We start from the raw sequence: 18,838 nt of genomic DNA, 5'->3' as shown, positions 1-18,838 counted from the left end.
AGCTCCCTCCAGGTCTCCTACGTGGGTGCAGGGGCCCAAGTTCTTGGGCCGTCTTCCAGTGCTTTCCCAGGCGATGAGCTGCAGTGTGCAGCAGGGACTTGAACCGGCGCTCATATGTGAGGCCAGCGTTGCAGGCAGTGAGCTAACCTGCTGCACCACAATGCTGGCTCCTACAATACTAACTTAAAACAAAACAAAACAAAACAAACCTGACTTATTCATTCAACACAGTTGCTGAGCACAGAGCAGTACAGGCTAATGAGTGACTTCAAGGAACTGCGCCCTGGCCTGCTGCTGTGTCTGCGCCAAGGAGCTCCCACATCAGGTGGGTCCACGTGAGTACCACAGAGCCCGAGGTCAAGGCCAGGTTCCGAGAGGTGGCAGCGAGGGTCACTGTCGGCTGGCAGGGCCACAGGCCACCCCGCCCACAGGCTGGACAGCTGGACAACAGGGCTCACAGCCGACAGGGAGGGGAGGCCTGGCCAAGGAGTCTGGCCCTGTTTCTGGGCCCAGGGATGGAGCAGGTCACTGAGCCGGGATGGTGTGGAAGGAAGCGAGCTTGGCCCGGCGCGTGGGGCAGGTGGCAAGGAGCCCGCCCTTCAAGGCCTTAGCCAGCCAAGGCTGGGCCCAGGGAAGGCAGTGGGAGTCGACGGGAGGAGACGCGCAAGTGAAAACGAGAAGGGGAACGGAGTAAAAGACTCGCGAGACTTTCATTCGAGAACGGCCGGGACGAAGCTGTCGCCGACAGCGCTCTGAGGATACATTTGCAAACCCCGCCTGGCTTGTCTCTTCTCCAGTAAAAACTCCCTGCGTGTGCATCTCATCAAGGACATCCGTGGGGAAGCTCAGGCCCCCGCGCCCTCAACTCTGCCTCTCCGGCCACGAGGGCGCGGCGAGAAGAGCCCAGACACTCGCCGGGGCGCCCGCTGCATGCTTATCCCAGACGTGGAGCAGCACTCGGTCAAGTTCAGCTGCAGCCACAGCTCACATTTCTGCAACGCGAATGCCCTGGGGCTGCCGATGCTCCCACTCTAGGCTGCTTCCCCACCGTGCGGCGCCAAGCACCAGCACGGAACAGCCCGGAAGGCCGGTGCGCTGCGGTGGGTGGCTTCAGGGCTCGGCTGTCCAAGTCTCAAGACGAGGAGCCAGGACCTGAGCTTCACCAGCCCGCAGCGGCCGAGCGGCTGCGTGGGCTCCAACAGCGGGGACGCGGAGGGAAGGGACGGCCAGCATGGTCCACGGCGGGGACGTGGAGGGAAGGGACGGCCAGCATGGTCCACGGCGGGGACGCGGAGGGAAGGGACGGTCAGCTCCCACGGCGGGGATGCGGAGGGAAGGGACGGTCAGCATGGTCCACAGTGGGGACGCGGAGGGAAGGGACGGTCAGCATGGTCCACGGCGGGGACGCGGAGGGAAGGGACGGTTAGCTCCCACGGCGGGGACGCGGAGGGAAGGGACGGTCAGCATGGTCCACGGCGGGGACGCGGAGGGAAGGGACGGTCAGCTCCCACGGCGGGGACACGGAGGGAAGGGACAGTCAGCATGGTCCACGGCGGGGACGCGGAGGGAAGGGACGGTCAGCTCCCACGGCGGGGACGCGGAGGGAAGGGACGGTCAGCTCCCACGGCGGGGACACGGAGGGAAGGGACGGTCAGCATGGTCCACGGCGGGGACGCGGAGGGAAGGGACGGTCAGCATGGTCCACAGCGGAGACACGGAGGGAAGGGATGGTCAGCATGGTCCACGGCGGGGACGCGGAGGGAAGGGACGGTCAGCTCCCACGGCGGGGACGCGGAGGGAAGGGACGGTCAGCTCCCACGGCGGGGACGCGGAGGGAAGGGACGGTCAGCTCCCACGGCGGGGACGCGGAGGGAAGGGACGGTCAGCTCCCACGGCGGGGACGCGGAGGGAAGGGACGGTCAGCTCCCACGGCGGGGACACGGAGGGAAGGGACGGTCAGCATGGTCCACAGCGGAGACACGGAGGGAAGGGATGGTCAGCATGGTCCACGGCGGGGACGCGGAGGGAAGGGACGGTCAGCATGGTCCACGGCGGGGACGCGGAGGGAAGGGACGGTCAGCTCCCACGGCGGGGACGCGGAGGGAAGGGACGGTCAGCATGGTCCACGGCGGGGACGCGGAGGGAAGGGACGGTCAGCTCCCACGGCGGGGACGCGGAGGGAAGGGACGGTCAGCTCCCACGGCGGGGACGCGGAGGGAAGGGACAGTCAGCTCCCACGGCGGGGACACGGAGGGAAGGGACGGTCAGCATGGTCCACGGCGGGGACACGGAGGGAAGGGACGGTCAGCATGGTCCACGGCGGGGACACGGAGGGAAGGGACGGTCAGCATGGTCCACGGCGGGGACGCGGAGGGAAGGGACGGTCAGCATGGTCCACGGCGGGGACGCGGAGGGAAGGGACGGTCAGCTCCCACGGCGGGGACGCGGAGGGAAGGGACGGTCAGCTCCCACGGCGGGGACGCGGAGGGAAGGGACGGTCAGCTCCCACGGCGGGGACGCGGAGGGAAGGGACGGTCAGCTCCCACGGCGGGGACGCGGAGGGAAGGGACGGTCAGCTCCCACGGCGGGGACGCGGAGGGAAGGGACGGTCAGCTCCCACGGCGGGGACGCGGAGGGAAGGGACGGTCAGCTCCCACGGCGGGGACACGGAGGGAAGGGACGGTCAGCATGGTCCACGGCGGGGACGCGGAGGGAAGGGACGGTCAGCATGGTCCACAGCGGAGACACGGAGGGAAGGGATGGTCAGCATGGTCCACGGCGGGGACGCGGAGGGAAGGGACGGTCAGCTCCCACGGCGGGGACGCGGAGGGAAGGGACGGTCAGCTCCCACGGCGGGGACGCGGAGGGAAGGGACGGTCAGCTCCCACGGCGGGGACGCGGAGGGAAGGGACGGTCAGCTCCCACGGCGGGGACACGGAGGGAAGGGACGGTCAGCATGGTCCACGGCGGGGACGCGGAGGGAAGGGACGGTCAGCATGGTCCACAGCGGAGACACGGAGGGAAGGGATGGTCAGCATGGTCTACGGCGGGGACGCGGAGGGAAGGGACGGTCAGCTCCCACGGCGGGGGCGCGGAGGGAAGGGACGGTCAGCTCCCACGGCGGGGACGCGGAGGGAAGGGACGGTCAGCATGGTCCACGGCGGGGACGCGGAGGGAAGGGACGGTCAGCTCCCACGGCGGGGACGCGGAGGGAAGGGACGGTCAGCATGGTCCACGGCGGGGACGCGGAGGGAAGGGACGGTCAGCTCCCACGGCGGGGACGCGGAGGGAAGGGACGGTCAGCTCCCACGGCGGGGACGCGGAGGGAAGGGACAGTCAGCTCCCACGGCGGGGACACGGAGGGAAGGGACGGTCAGCATGGTCCACGGCGGGGACATGGAGGGAAGGGACGGTCAGCATGGTCCACGGCGGGGACACGGAGGGAAGGGACGGTCAGCATGGTCCACGGCGGGGACACGGAGGGAAGGGACGGTCAGCATGGTCCACAGCGGGGACACGGAGGGAAGGGACGGTCAGCTCCCACGGCGGGGACGCGGAGGGAAGGGACGGTCAGCATGGTCCACGGCGGGGACGCGGAGGGAAGGGACGGTCAGCTCCCACGGCGGGGACGCGGAGGGAAGGGACGGTCAGCTCCCACGGCGGGGACGCGGAGGGAAGGGACGGTCAGCTCCCACGGCGGGGACGCGGAGGGAAGGGACGGTCAGCATGGTCCACGGCGGGGACGCGGAGGGAAGGGACGGTCAGCTCCCACGGCGGGGACGCGGAGGGAAGGGACGGTCAGCTCCCACGGCGGGGACGCGGAGGGAAGGGACGGTCAGCTCCCACGGCGGGGACGCGGAGGGAAGGGACGGTCAGCTCCCACGGCGGGGACATGGAGGGAAGGGACGGTCAGCATGGTCCACGGCGGGGACGCGGAGGGAAGGGACGGTCAGCTCCCACGGCGGGGACGCGGAGGGAAGGGACGGTCAGCATGGTCCACAGTGGCCCGGGCTGCCGGCAGGGTGTTCACATGCAGCAACAGAACCCGATGCATATGCTAATCTCCTCCGCAGTAGAGAAGTCTATTTCCGATCTGGGGAAGAATCTACATGTAATTACAAATAATGGCGATGCTTAGCATCCAGATGCCTTTGAGGAGACACAAGGAGCCCAGCGCTGGATCCTTATTAAGGTTTCAGTGCAGGAAACAGTTGATCGCCCCACTGAAGGGGGAAGGCAGAGCCGCAGTCCTTTCGTTGCTCCCTGGGGCAGAGCTGCCACTCGCCAACGGCTTGACGAGGACCCCTTGTATCACTGGGCCAATTATTGCCCTGCTGCCGTTCTCCCCTGCTTAGATTCTCGTGGTGGGAAGAGGAGAGCAGCCCTCACCGGCACAGCCCTGTCCCCGGCACTCTCGGCTCTCGGCCCTCACAGACACAGCCCTGTCCCCGGCACTCTCGGCCCTCACAGACACAGCCCCTGTCCCCGGCACTCTGGGCCCTCACACACACAGCCCCTGTCCCCGGCACTCTCGGCCCTCACACACACAGCCCCTGTCCCCGGCACTCTCGGCCCTCACAGGCACAGCCCCTGTCCCCGGCACTCTCGGCCCTCACAGACACAGCCCCTGTCCCCCCGGCTGTCTCGGCTCTCACAGACACAGCCCCTGTCCCCGGCACTCTCGGCCCTCACACACACAGCCCCTGTCCCCGGCACTCTCGGCCCTCACAGGCACAGCTCCTGTCCCCGGCACTCTCGGCCCTCACAGGCACAGCCCCTGTCCCCCCGGCACTCTCGGCCCTCACAGACACAGCCCCTGTCCCCGGCACTCTCGGCCCTCACAGACACAGCCCCTGTCCCCGGCACTCTCGGCCCTCACACACACAGCCCCTGTCCCCCCACTCTCGGCCCTCACAGACACAGCCCCTGTCCCCCCACTCTGGGCCCTCACAGGCACAGCCCCTGTCCCCGGCACTCTGGGCCCTCACAGACACAGCCCCTGTCCCCCCACTCTGGGCCCTCACAGGCACAGCCCCTGTCCCCGGCACTCTCGGCCCTCACAGACACAGCCCCTGTCCCCGGCACTCTCGGCCCTCACAGACACAGCCCCTGTCCCCGGCACTCTCGGCCCTCACAGGCACAGCCCCTGTCCCCGGCACTCTCGGCCCTCACAGGCACAGCCCCTGTCCCCGGCACTCTCGGCCCTCACAGGCACAGCCCCTGTCCCCGCACTCTCGGCCCTCACAGACACAGCCCCTGTCCCCGGCACTCTCGGCCCTCACACGCACAGCCCCGTCCCCGGTCCCTCTCTTCCGACAGGGACTCGGATGTCTATCTCCCACCGGCTCCTCTAGGGGAATGACTTCAGGGGAACTCCATCAAGAGAAGAAAGCAAAGCAAGAGACAGAAGCTGTGGCCCGGAGGCGGCGGAGACCCAGCCCAGGGGAACGGCCGCTCGCCCAGGGTGCTCTTGGGCCAATGACCTGGAGCAGGAAGGGGAGGGGGTGCCAGGGGAACAGAGAGCGGGGACACCTGAAGGCGCACACTGCTCCCCTCGACCACCACGGGTCACCTTTGCACAAGTTCAGCCAGGGCAGGGCAGCGAGATGCTCCCAGCGCCCATGCCCAGCTCTCGCCAGCCCCTGGCTGACCCGCCGTGTGCCCTGACCAGTCTGCGGGAAGCACCTGCCCACCTCAGCAGAGCTCTCCCGCTGCTCTCCCACCCCCGGCCGAGCGGCAGCAGACCGTGCAGCTGCCCCTCCTGACAGCCCCGCACGACACTGGCCACGGGGACAGCCACTGTTTCCCTGTCCGGCCACACTCCGCGCTCGCCTCGCTCTCCGGAGCCCGTCCCCGCTGGCCTCATCCATGGCTCCCTAGGAGCTCACAGAGCGCTCTCCCTGCTGCACGAAGCCGGCCTGTGACAAGCGTCTCTTCCAGGCTAGTCCAAATACAGGTTTATCTTCACTTGACAGGGTGGAACACGGGCCAACAATGCAAGAGAGACAGTGTGAACACACCCTCGCCCAAGGAAATCACGGAATGCCAGAGACACAAACATCAAAACCCACGCTGTAGGTTAGAATCCCAACCCCACCGTGACGGCGCCAGGTAGGAAGTGGGGCCGGGGAGGAGGGTGACTGGGTTGTGAGGGCGGAACCCTCACGCATGGGCTTGGTGCCCTGTGAGGTGCCCGTGGAGAGGTGGACGTCTGTGGAGAGGACGTGGCCTCCCGAGGCTGCTCGCACCTTGCTATCCGACTAGGAAGCCCCTGGAGCCCTGAGAAATTAACACCTGTCCTTCACAAGGGAACCCGTTCTAGGCAGCTGTCACGGCGCCCAAGGCACTGGCAGCAGCTGCTCTCCACTAAGGACCAAGCACCTCCAAAGCAAAAACCAAAGTGCAGCTGCAGAAGACGGGCCAGGGAAGGGCTGGGCGGGGGCGCTGGGGGCTGCGGCGAGCACAGCACCCAGGAGCACCAACCCCGGACTTACAGCAAGGAAAACGCCACACCAACGGGACGTCAGCGGCCATCAGAGAACTCTCTTCAGGGCAGGGGTCACTTAGGAACCTGGAGAGACAGCTGCGACCTGCCCGGCCCGGAGCGCGAGCCGGAGCGCGAGCCGGAGCGCGCTGTCGGATCATCGCCAGCCTCCCCCAGGGCAGCATCCCGAGACCAGGGGCTTCTCTGCCCAGGCCACCGGGATTAGTAAATGAACAAAGTCCTCCAGGGTACACAGTCAAACTAGAATTTCAGATAAGCAACACTTTTAAAAATGTAAGTATACCCCGAGTGCCGCATGGGATATACTTATAATAAAAATCGTTGTTTATCCATAGTGTGAACTTAACTGGGATCCTGTGTGTCAGCTCGTAACTCTATCCTCTGGTAACCTGACCAGTCCTGAAGAAAATATTTTTTTCTTTTTCTTTTCTTTTCTTTTTTTTTAAAAGATACTGATACTGGGGAGGCCCCCAAGGAAACCACTTAACAGATTACCCCAGTTTAGACCAAAATTGCCAAGGTCCACCTCACTGTGCAGACTTTCTAACCTGCTTCTTAGTGAGGCAAGCACTGAACGTGAGGAATTGTTTAAAGAACAAAACAAAATTACATAATAAGAACAGGGTGCCGCACTGGTCGTCAGAAACACAGGGAGCAGGACAGCAGGAAGGAAACCCCGGAGAAAGGGCTGGACCGCAATGGAGGCCGGGAGGAGGAGCGAGAGCGCAGGTTAATTCAGGGAGACTGGAAAACACAGCCGGCCAGGCGCTGGGCACCTGGGGACAGCCAGGGCCTCGGAAAGAACCACAGAGGGGAACTCGGCAACCAAGTTCAGGTGAGAATCGGGGAGTGGGAACCGGGGGGGTGGGGAGCGGGAGTCGGGGAGCGGGAGTCGGGGTGGGGGGGAACCAGGGGCTGGGAGTCGGGGCGGGGTGGGGGGAGCGGGAGTCGGGGTGGGGGGGAACCAGGGGCTGGGAGTCGGGGCGGGTGGTGGGAGCGGGAGTCGGGGAGCGAGAAGGCGCGGCCTGGGCTGCTGGCCCGGGCGTCCACAGCTTGGAGAGAGGCGTCACGGGGCGGGGATTTCACCCATGTCAGAGAAAAGAAGGCTTCAGGCCAGAGGCGCCCGCCGTGTGACAAGGACAAGGGCTGGGGCCAGCGCGCACGGATCCCGGGTGCGGATCTGGGCAGAGTGGGATGCAGCAGGGCCGTGAGCGCGCAGGGCTGTGTTCTTGGGTTCTCCCACGGGGTGGTGGAGGCTGATGGGGGCGAGTGGCTGCTGCCAGGGATGGGTGGAAGGGAGTTAAATCCACAGCTCGACAGACGCTGCCTACAGGTGAGAAACCAAGACTTGGCGATGCATGTCCATCCCTTGGAAACAGAGCCCCGAGGAGCAGGGGCCGGCGGCCTCGGAGGAGGCGAGCGCGGTGCTGCTGTTGGAGCTCTGCAGAGCCACCCGAGCCCTCCCAGAGGCGTGAGTGACGTGAGAGACAAAGCTAATGGCAAAGACGACGACCGTGGGCCGCTGCTGTGGCACAGCAGTTCGAGCCCCGGCTGCTCCACGTCCTATCCCGCCCCCTGCCAGTGTGCCTGGGAAAGCGGTGGAAGACAGCCCGAGTGCTCAAACCCCTGCCGTCCACGCAGCCTGGCCTAGCCATCGTCATTGTGGCCATTGGGGGGGTCAATCAGCGGACAGCAGATTCTCTCTGCCTCTTCCTTTCAAATAAATAAATACTTAAGAAAGTGGAGGATGGGGGGGTGAAGCTGCACTGCGGGTCCCAGCCCTCCCTGCCTGCAGACTGCCAGCTCACGCCCCTGCGCGTTTACTCCGACCCCGTGGAACCCCTCCTCCTCCTCGCGCCCTTGGGGCTTGGAGTTGCTCTGAGCCCCTGCTCACACTCCACTTCCTCTTCCCCCAGGCTTCCAAACTGCTCACCTCACCAAGAACTCACAAGCTCCCCCTAGGGGCCAGCGCTGCGGCACAGCGGGTGAAGCCCTGCCTGCAGCGCCAGCATCCCATATGGGCGCCGGCTCAGGTCCTGGCCACTCCACTTCTCATCCAGCTCCCTGCTAATGCGCCTGGGAAAGCAGCATGAGTCGACCCAAGTCCTTGTGCCCCTGCACCCACGTGGGAGACCGGAGGAGGTTCGTGGTTCCTAGCTCTGGCCTAACCCAGCTCGGGCCATTGTGGCCATTTGAGGATAAACCAGTGGATAGAAGACTTTTCTCTCTGTCTCTCCCTCTCTCTGTAATGCTGCCTTCCAAATAAAACAAATAAACCTTAAAATGTCGATTATGCTGAGACACATTGGGCAAACGTGGGCATTTGTCAAACTGCTTTCTCTTTGATCAACCCATCGCAGTGCAGCCCAGTCAAAAGGAACACGTGAGGGCCACCTCCGTGCCAGCTGGCTGACTAAACTGACCCGGGAGAACCCAAGGCAGCTCGGTAATCGGATTTTCAGATCTGTGAGAGACATGGGGGGGGGGGGTGCCAGTCTTCAAAAATGTTCGAGGAATGTGTATATTATGAAAAAGACTAGACATTAGGTTTCAAAAATTTTTATACCAAAATAAGGCTTTTTTCCAAAAAACATCTGCGAGGTGGGAAGGGAGGGAGGACACATCTCCACCTGCTGGCTCACCCCCTAAGGCCTGCAATGGCCAGGCTTGGGCCAGGCCAGAGCCCGGAGCTGGGCAGTGGCTGCAGGCCTCCCAGCAGACGCTCACCTACTGGAGCCACCCCGCTGCCTCCCGGCACGGGCACTCACAGACGCTGAGGGCAGGAGCTGGCGCCGGGAATCAAACCCGGGGCCCTCCTGGGCGGGACGCAGGTGCGTCAGCCACGAGGGCAGATCCCCCCACCCCACACGTGTCTGCTCATCCCATTTCCCGTGGGCTTTCGGAAACACACGCGTGTTTAACCTGGTCAGAACCAACCTGTTCAGGAGGCCGGCCAGCTCCTCTTCCCGGAGAGGACAACCGCACTCCCGCAGCAGCTTCTGCATCCTGCACACGGGCACGGAGCCGCCTCTGGCTCTGTCCTCCGCGGCGAGCGCCTTGCTGATGTCCTCGTAGTGCGCCAGAAGCCTATCGCTGGGAGGGAACAGTGGCAGACACACCCCACGTCAGGAGGCGGAGAAACTCCAACGCCAGCACGGGCTGCGTGCTCACCCTAACGCCAGGATTCGGTGGTTTAGAGAACAAACCTTGGAGACGCCTCCCGGCCTTGGGCTAACATTTACGTGAAACGGTATCCCAGGGACACAGACCACACGTTTCTCTCACATCCGTTCATTATGGTCACCAGAGAAGTGACAGCCCTGCCTTTTTACTAGAGCTGGCGCTTTAAACACGCAACCCAGACCTCACGCACGCAGCCACGTTACAGGGCGGTGACCACATGTGCACTCAGGTTCCTGAGCACCCGCCACACGTCGGGTGCTGCTCTCGGGGCCCTGGGCGGGGGAAACACCTGCTGAACCAGACAGGTACCCCTGGGAGAGTCCATGTCCCAGCGGGCGTGGAACCAGCGATAGACAGCAGATGGGGTCGGAGCCAGGCAGGGGCCCGAGCATACACACACCCCAAGTGGCAGGTACGCGTGGGCCTCCCCCAGGACAGCCATAGGTCTGCACAGCCCACAGCAGTGGGAAGAGCCTCCCTGGGGCCCCGGGAACAGCCAGCACCAAGGCCCTAAGGCAGGAGTCGAGGGAGGTGGCGAGCGGGGCGGGGGCGGCTGAGGTCCAGCCGGTGTAGGGGGGAGTATCCCAGGACTCTGTGTTTGCGTATCAGGCACTTCGATCGTTAGGGGACACGGCGCCATTGGTGTGCCTCCTCCGTCAGCCTCCTGGAGCACGCTCTCACGTCCAGCTTCTCCACCGCCGGGGGTGGGCATCCCCATCTGGTAGCCACAGGACAGGGCAGGGCTGGACACAGTGGCCAGTGAGGACAGCGTCAGGCCTGCGGTTCCTGCTCCCAGGTTGACTTTCTTACGAATTGCACCCAAAGTCTCCGCGACCCAGTTTTTCACTTCCTGCAAATTCTTACTGACTTAAAAACTAAATACAAATCGTTAAGGGGCAAGAACCACCTGTCTTGGGGCTGGTGCCGTGGTGTGGTGGTAGGTTAAGCCTCCGCCTGCCATGCTGGCATCCCAGGAGGGCGCCGGTTCAAGTCCTGGCTTCTGCTCTTCCGATCCGGCTCTGCTAATGACTCAAGTGCTTGGGCCCCTGCACCCACGTGGGAGACCTGGAAGAAGCTCCTGAACCCTGGCTTCAGTCTGGCCCAGCCCCAGCCACTGTGGCCATTTGGAGAGTGAACCAGCGGAAGACCTCTCTGTCTCCCTCTGTCTGACTCTACCTCTCCTGTCTCCCTTTCTTTGACTCTACAATGACCCGTCTTGCACTTGACCCCTGCTCAGTCCCTCCTCCCAGCAAACCAAGCAACGTGCGTGTGCAGGGCCTGCGTGGGGGCTCCTCGGGGAAGACAAGGCGATTCCACCTCCCAAATGAAGGCCTCTGTGGTGGTGGTTACTGTGGAGCCGTCCTGGGGACGATTCGCCACAGGAACAGCGAAGCCAGAGACCCGGGGCGTGGGGTGGGGCGCTCGGCCGCTCTGGAGGAGCCAGCCCTCCTCCTGCCAGTCTCCCATCCCGAATGGCTCCGACGAGCCCGGGGCACTCGGCACGCACAAGCCACAGGAACCGCGTGAGCACCTGCAGCGACGCCCTGCTCCCCTGCCGGTGTCTGCCAGACCAGCCCCGTGTCCCCAACCTCTGTGGCCTCATGGCCGTCCCCCGCCCCCCACACGGCGAGGGCCAGCGGAGGCGCGAACGCTCCGCGGCGGCTCTGGGAGAGGCGCGTCTTCATTCAGTGATGCACGGACCGGCTTCCGGGTGGTGATTATTTCCCGTTCAGAGGATCTGCGTGGACAGCAAGTGAGGGGGCTGCCTCGGGCCGTGTCTGGTTCCTGGTCTGCACTGGCACGGCCCCCGTGCCCTCACGCACGCTGCCTGCCCAGGCCTGGCTCTAGCAGGGAGCCCCAGGGCTCTGCGGGGCCCACGGGGCGGCCACTCCATCCCACACCTCCTGGCTCCTTCAACCCTGCTGACTCCCCATCCTCGATGCTGCCTTGGGTTAAAAACACGACGGCAAGGCACGCAGACAACCTAAGTTTAACCCTAGTGCTTTCTTAATCTTTACCATGCACTTAGGACACTCCAAACAACATTAACCTCCTTTGATTCCAGAGGCCAACAGAACGTTCCGGTCACTTTGGTGGACGGGCTGCCTCTCTGCCCCTCCTCTGAGTGTGAGACGGAAACGGTGCCGGAACGCTGACCCCACGGCTCTGCCGACAGGCCCGAAGCAGCAGAGCGGCAACACCAGGCGCCTGAGGACCAAGTCCCCGACGCCCCCCACAGGGCTCTCCCGGCCAAGCCCGCAGGAACATGGCGGGCGGCAGGGATGCCAGGACCCTCCCACGGGGCCTCGCTACTCACGAGTGGCAGCAGCAGGCGAAGCGAAGGCACCGCTGGGTACGAGGCCTCCCTGTCTGCTGCAGGTAAATCCCGCTTCTCCCAGTCTCACGGCGCGTCCGACTTAGACCAATGTGGTGCCAGCTCGAGCCCCTGCACGCAGGCTCTGCACCCCAGCACCCAGCACCCAGGGGCGCGTTCCACTGCCCTCCTCCACAGCCCCTCCAACCACCGCGCCACCTCGGGGCCACACGGGGCTGTTCAGAACATGGGCGGGGACAGAGCCGAGAGCAAGATGGAGCTGGGGCAGACAGGGCCAAGTGCGGGCAGTGTGGACTGCTGACCGTCGAGGACGGAGACGAGAGAACCCGTCCCCTGGCTTTCCGGCCACCTCATGAGCAGCACAAGCTCTTCCCACGCTGTGAGTGTGGCCAGCGCGGCGTGAGGAACTGCTGTGGGCCTTGCAGACCGATCCGGGCACAGTATCGTCCAAACCAACGCCTCACCTTTGGTCCCGGTCTCCTGGTCCTCACAGGCACACACGCATGTCTGACACTGTCCACAACGTGGCACACACACTGCTCGGACTCCCACGGCCACCCGGCCCTTTGTCACAGGCATTTACCCCTTCCCCCATGATGGTCTCAACACCTCCACAGTTCCCTGGGACGGGAACCTTCACCAGGGGTCGGGAGATGTTCCTTTTCGGTGCTGTTATTAAAGACACACAACACACCCCAGCCTGCAAGCGCCGCGCTCTCGGCCTCTTCCCAGCTGTCTCGTCGGGATGAAGACCCAAGGCCGGAGCGATGGCTTAAAGGCCGTCCAGCCGCTCCTTCACACAACAGGCACACGGGGGTGCCTGCTTGTGTCTGGGTCGGCGTCAAGTGACAGACGTCTCCAGGGGGCTTGTTTTCTAGCCGGGCCAAGGGAGGGAGCTGGTGAGGCCATCCAGGGCTAGCAAGCATTTTCAAGGGTTGCCTACAAATCTTGAGCGGGACTGGGAGACAGTGCCTGGGCGAGGGGGGGCAGGCCGGCAGGGTTTTCACTACTCCGAAGTTCTCTGACACATGACCAGCCCCTGGACGCTACAGCAGCAAGTGAGTCTGACGGCTTTCACTGTGACTGTGCCGGCACTGGGGCGTGGCGTCCCAAGGCAGCTTTGTCACAGGCTGCCTGGAGAGCAGCAGGTGCAGCCGGCGGTGGCCCGAGACGGCCACACTCACCTGGCTGCGCTGGGCTTCTCGGCCGCGTCTCGGTTCTGCTGCAGCTCTCTCATCTCCTCTTGCACCTGCTGGGGCTTGGTGAAATGGCCCATGAAGTTGAAATAATCCTCCGCGTAGGGCCGGTGGACGTCCGGGGAATAGGCAATCCCCAGTCTCTGTAAGAACTCCTGGTAGGTGATGTGCCCTCGTCCCTCCGTGTCGTAGCTTAAAGACAAAACACAACACAACACTCCCATCAGCAGCCACGGAGGCGCGGCGTCGGGCAGCACCCACGCCACGTACGAGGGGCTCGGACCCTGGCTCCTCTGCACCCCGCGGACCAGGCTGAAATGCAGGGTCTCGGGCCTCGCCCAGCCTGTCCTGCAGGTCATTTCACCAAGCCCCCAGGTTTCTGGGCACACCCAGGTCTGCAGACCACTGCTCTGATGAACTGTCTGGTGTGCAGCCTGCCCCGGAGACGGAGGGAGAAGCTTGGCCGATCTCGCCCCCGCTGACAGCCACAGTGGAGCCCCCCGGGGAAAGGACCCCGCCTCCTATGGGAGGAGAACCTGGCACGGGAGGGCCCCTCGATCAGGGACGGCACAATCCCCCACTTCCTCTTTGAAGAGACGCCAATTACATCCAACCAGCGAGAGACGGGCGCGGAAAACAAGATAAGAATGAGGCTCCCGCCTTTTATGTCATTTTCTATTATTGAGATTTTCCTGAATTATAATTCATTTAAAAAGGCATAATGGAGGGATTTTATCTCCCAACATTATTCAAATAGAATAGAATTACTTCAATAAAAATTTTTAAGGCAAATTGCCAATTTTCTCTAAAGAAAAATAGCATAATTTTTGCAGGAAGATCTTGGTCCCTATCTAATCAATAAAACGGCATTTACGGATGTTCCCGTGTGGACTCGGCTCAGACATGAGCGAGACCATCCGAGCCGCCTGGGGATGTAAGCCCTCCCTCGGTGGCGCTGGGTGCTGGCTGGGGGAAGACGAGGACAAAGGGTTTCTGGTGTGAGGCGGGGCAGCGACCAGACACCGAGGACGGGCCGAGAACCATGGAGGCGGCAGGTTTATTTACCAGGTGGTGTGGTGCACACAAGAATGTCGGGTAAAGGCTTCATGTACTTGTGCCAAAACGCACGGGGCACCGCGGGACTGGAGGCTGCCATCCTGCCCAAAGGGGGCATCCCCAGGTGCCCACAGGACCCCAGGCCTCTCCTCCCAGCTCCTCCTCCTGCCCTGCCCATCTGCAGCCCCCTGCTGCTGGGTGACCTCCTACCCCCGCCCATCAGCGTCTAGGCCCGTTCCTAACACGGGCTGCACCCTGCGAAGGGAGGCAGCGCAGGGTGGAGAACTCCACCAGCTCCAGCGCTCAGTGCCCCGGGGACCCCCGTGGGCCCTCTGCTCAGCCCCCGCCCGGGTTGTAATGGGCTTCTGTGGAAACCCTGAATGCCCTTCTATGTCTCTGTTATTAGAATGACCTTAACACTTATAACCCCGAAAAAACCAGCAAGGTGGGGCCGGCACGGTGGCGCAGCGTGTTAAGCTGCTGCCTGCAGCACCTGCACACTGGTTCGAGTCCCAGCTGCTCCACTTCTGACCCAGCTCCCTGCTAATGCACCTGGGAAAGCAGTGGAGGATGGACCAAGTGCTTGGGCCTCTGCACCCACAAGGGAGACCTGGATGGGATTCTAGGCTCTGGGCTTCTCCCAGACTAGCCCTGGCCATGTGGCCACTTGGAGAGAGAATCAGGACATGGAAGATCTAACTCTCTCTCCCTTGCTCTGTAACTCTGCTTTTCAAATAAACAAACAAATCTTTAAAAAAAAAAAAGTACCAAGCACAGAGGACAACAAGGAGGCCTTCCTCTTCCTGGGGCGCCCATGGCTGCTGTAGGGCTGAGCTCCCCAGGGCAGGTGGGCAGACCCCGCAGAGGGGACGTTGAACCCAGGAGGAGAAGGGCTGCCGGTTCCCCCGTGTCCAGGCTGAGCCCGGGGCTGCGTCTCTCCGGGAGCTGCACCAGGACTGTAACCAGCCTCAGGCCTCCCAGGGGATGCAACAATGCAAGTCTGGTGGAGACAGCCCCAGATGAAGCCCCGAGGCCTCCCCATGCCCCATGTCCAGGGCACCCCTCTGGGAAACTTCCCTCTCCTGCTAAGTCTTCTTTTTGGTAATATTTTTAAAGATTTATGTGAAAGGCGAGGTTAGAGACAGGGAGAGACAGACAGACAGACAGACAGATATCCGCTGACTCACTCCCCTAATAGCTATAATGAAGCCAGGAGCCACAAGATTCACCCCAGTCTGCCATGTGTGCTGCAGGAGCCCAAGCACTTGGGCCATCACCTGCTGCTTTCCCGGGTGCATTAGCAGGGAGCTGGATCAGAAGAGGAGCAGCCGGGACTTGAACCCACGCCCATGTGGGACGCCAACATTGAAACTGCGGCCTAACCTGCTGTGCCACAGCATTATAGCTCCTAAGTCCACATCCTGCCCCCCTATCGACAGCGCATTCTTTTCCTGATTTATCTATTTTCATTTTGTTTGAAAGGCAGAAGAAGCCAGAGCCAGAGCGAGCTCTTCCACGCACTGTGCGCTTCCCAGATGCCTGCAGCAGCCGAGGCTGGGTCAGGCCGAAGTCCGGACCTGGAAACCCCATCCAGGCCTCCCACTGAGTGGCGGGGGCCGAACTCCTCGAGCCATCAGAGCTGCCTCCCAGGGCGTGCAGCAGGAGGAAGCTGGCATCGGGGATGGAGCTGGGGCTCAAGCCAACGCACTCTACTCTGGGGGAGCAGGTGTCCCAGGCGTGCGCTAACCACTGTGCTCACTCAACGCAGCTCATGGTGCCTGCGACACGGCCTGCCTGCGTCGGGCAATGGCACTGCAGCCACGTGGGCGTGCAGGGAAGGCCTGTCGGAGGACTGCTCCCTGGGAGGGCTACGCTCAGCTCAGGACGGCACCCTGGGCATCGCGACACTGAACTGAGTGAAATTCGCTTCCATCCTCATCGCCAAGGAATGCAGGACCGGACGGCACAGCTGCCACTGAACACCGTCATGAGTGGGAACAGGAAGCGAGTTAAAGCAGCACACACCTCACCCTCCAACACATGATCCTCTGTGTAGCATTAAAAGAAAAATTGGCTTCCCCATAAGGGTTGACCTCTAAAGCGGTTCAGACATGCGCATAAACAGAGGGGCCATGAAGACGCGGCCATTACTTTACGACTCAAGCAGACTGCTCTGCGCACCCAGTGCACGCACGCACGCCGCGGCTGTGCTCGCTTTAGGCTCTCGACTCCGACACATTTCACAGGCAGCTTCGACCCACTGGCCCCAGACTTGCAGGGCACTAGGTGGGGGGTGTGGGCTGAGCCCTGCTGATGACCCGGGCCGGGCAGCAGGTGCAGACTTGGGGCGTGGGTGTTCTGTGGGGGCTTGTGGAATCCTCGCAGTCACTATCCTGAAGGGCGGGCTGACGGCCCACAGGGCTGCTCCTCGGGACGGGAAGTGTCCACCTGCACGAGTCCGGATAGGATGGCAGGGGTCAGACGCCGTCTGCCTGCCTCGCTGGCTCACCTCCGACAGAGGTGAGCGTCCTGAGATCAGCTCCCACGGACACGTCCCATGCACTCTTCTCTTGCCTGAGCCAAGATCCCGCTCAGCCACCTTTCCCGCCTCCAAGCTCTCCCCACCCAGTGCTCTGCGAACCTGGCACCAGGTGGGTCCCGAGGCCCCTGCCCTGGTGCAGCTGGTGGCAATGATCTCACTTCCTGGTCACTGACAGCGGCGACGCAGGTGCAGCTCGGTCTCTGGACAGCCGAGGGCTGACGCAGGTACTCCCGCAGAGCGGCGCTGTTGCACAATGAAATGACCGGCCTGCTACCGCAAGAGACGTGCAGCAGCCGCGTGAGCAGTCAGCATCTGGGGTCACTGTGCCCCGCTCTGTCTGGCCTGCCGTCCATGTCCAGGGTCGCCGTGCCCCGCTCTGTCCGGCCTGCCGTCGGTGTCCAGGGTCGCCGTGTCCCGCTCTGTCTGGCCTGCCGTCGGCGTCCGGGGTCACTGTGCCCCGCTCTGTCTGGCCTGCCGTCGGTGTCCGGGGCTGCTGTGCCTGCTCTGTCTGGCCTGCCGTCGGTGTCCGGGGTCACTGTGCCTGCTCTGTCTGGCCTGCCGTCGGTGTCCGGGGTCGCCGTGTCCCACTCTGTCTGGCCTGCCATCCGTGTCCGGGGTCGCCGTGTCCCACTCTGTCTGGCCTGCCGTCCATGTCCAGGGTCGCCGTGCCCCGCTCTGTCTGGCCTGCTGTTGGCGTCCAGGGTTGCTGTGTCCCGCTCTGTCTGGCCTGCCGTCGGCGTCCGGGGTCACCGTGTCCCACTCTGTCTGGCCTGCCATCCGTGTCCGGGGTCGCCGTGTCCCACTCTGTCTGGCCTGCCGTCCATGTCCAGGGTCGCCGTGCCCCGCTCTGTCTGGCCTGCCGTCGGCGTCCGGGGTCACTGTGTCCCGCTCTGTCTACGTCCAGGATCGCTGTGTCCCGCTCTGTCTGGCCTGCTCTCCGGCGCGTCCTTCATAGCCTTTCAGAAAGGGGTGCTTTGCACCCCAGAGTCGAGGTCAGAGGGTGCCCAGGACGCCGGGCACTCCCCTGGAAGGGGGCTCCAGGGCCCGGCGCTGGGAGAGCCTGTCTGCCCGGGCTCCGTGACACACGAGAGCCCTGTCCTGGGTGCATCTGTGCTGCTTCTGTCCTGGCCTCCCTCCACCTCCAGCTGCTTCCCCTGGCTGACAACTGCTATCAAGTCTGCACTCAGGTGCTGTGCCTCCTGGGAGCCTCTCCTGAGCACCCACCGGCACAGCTGTCATTGTCACAGTTGTCACCTGTTCATCTCGCGCTGAGCAAACTGGGCCAGGGACTCCTTTGTCTCCGGGCGCCCAGACCCCAACACAGGGCCTGGCAGGTGGATGGTTTCATAGACTCACTGCTCCACGGCTGATGGGATGAGGGATTCCATCTGGCCACTTACTCTCCGCAAAACTCACTGCTCCCAAAATCTCCTAACCTGGCTTCGGTGAGCAGGTTCCCCTCAGGCTTGGAGCGCCTCATTCCTTAACCCTCTGTGAGCCGGCCCATGCCCTCTGCACCCACTTAACAGCCACACGCTCCCCAGTCTGCGAGCCCCCGTGCGGCTGGCTGGGGCCCTGGGCTGGGGCCGGGTCCCCCAGAGATGCTGCGCCACCAGGTCCTCTAGCCGCTGCGTGGAGGGGACTGTCCGCAGGAGCCTACATAGGAGCAGACTGGGTGACAGGGAATCAGACGCAGACCGGCTGAGCCACTGGGACTTGGCGGGGGAGGGGCGGGTCGATGAGACCCTCCAGACCAATCCAAAGCGCCAACTAGTGACCCTCGTGGTGCGGTAACTGCGGAGTGGATAACGGATGTGACAAGGATTCCCTGGGCTGTGCTCAGCCGTGTTTTCTCAGTGTGTGTTTTCCTCTCTGCTTCCTCCTCCCCAGTTCCAGGGGCTCCTGCTCGGACAACAGACCTGGCGCTGCCCAGCCTCCCTGAGGGGACGGAGGGCATCGTGTGGGCTCCAGCTGCTGTGGCCCCGTCGGTGGGAGCACTGGGGGGGTGGGTGTGTCACTCC

General features: G+C 63.5%; 1 protein-coding gene across 1 annotated transcript in view; it reads right to left on the bottom strand.

Moving 5' to 3' along the window:
• EFCAB6 (EF-hand calcium binding domain 6) overlaps positions 1–18,838 on the bottom strand; it is a 248,212-nt gene that overhangs the window by 40,465 nt on the left and 188,909 nt on the right. Inside the window, exons 24-25 of the mRNA XM_062201869.1 lie at positions 13,208–13,411; positions 9,443–9,598 (exon numbers count right to left, since the gene is read on the bottom strand). Coding sequence (XP_062057853.1) covers positions 9,443–9,598; positions 13,208–13,411 — 360 coding nt within the window. The remainder of the gene's footprint in view (positions 1–9,442; positions 9,599–13,207; positions 13,412–18,838) is intronic.

The sequence above is a fragment of the Lepus europaeus genome, chromosome 10 (assembly GCF_033115175.1).
Source record: "Lepus europaeus isolate LE1 chromosome 10, mLepTim1.pri, whole genome shotgun sequence".
NCBI classification, from domain to species: Eukaryota; Metazoa; Chordata; class Mammalia; order Lagomorpha; family Leporidae; genus Lepus; species Lepus europaeus.
This window is presented reverse-complemented; position numbering and strand designations above follow the sequence as displayed.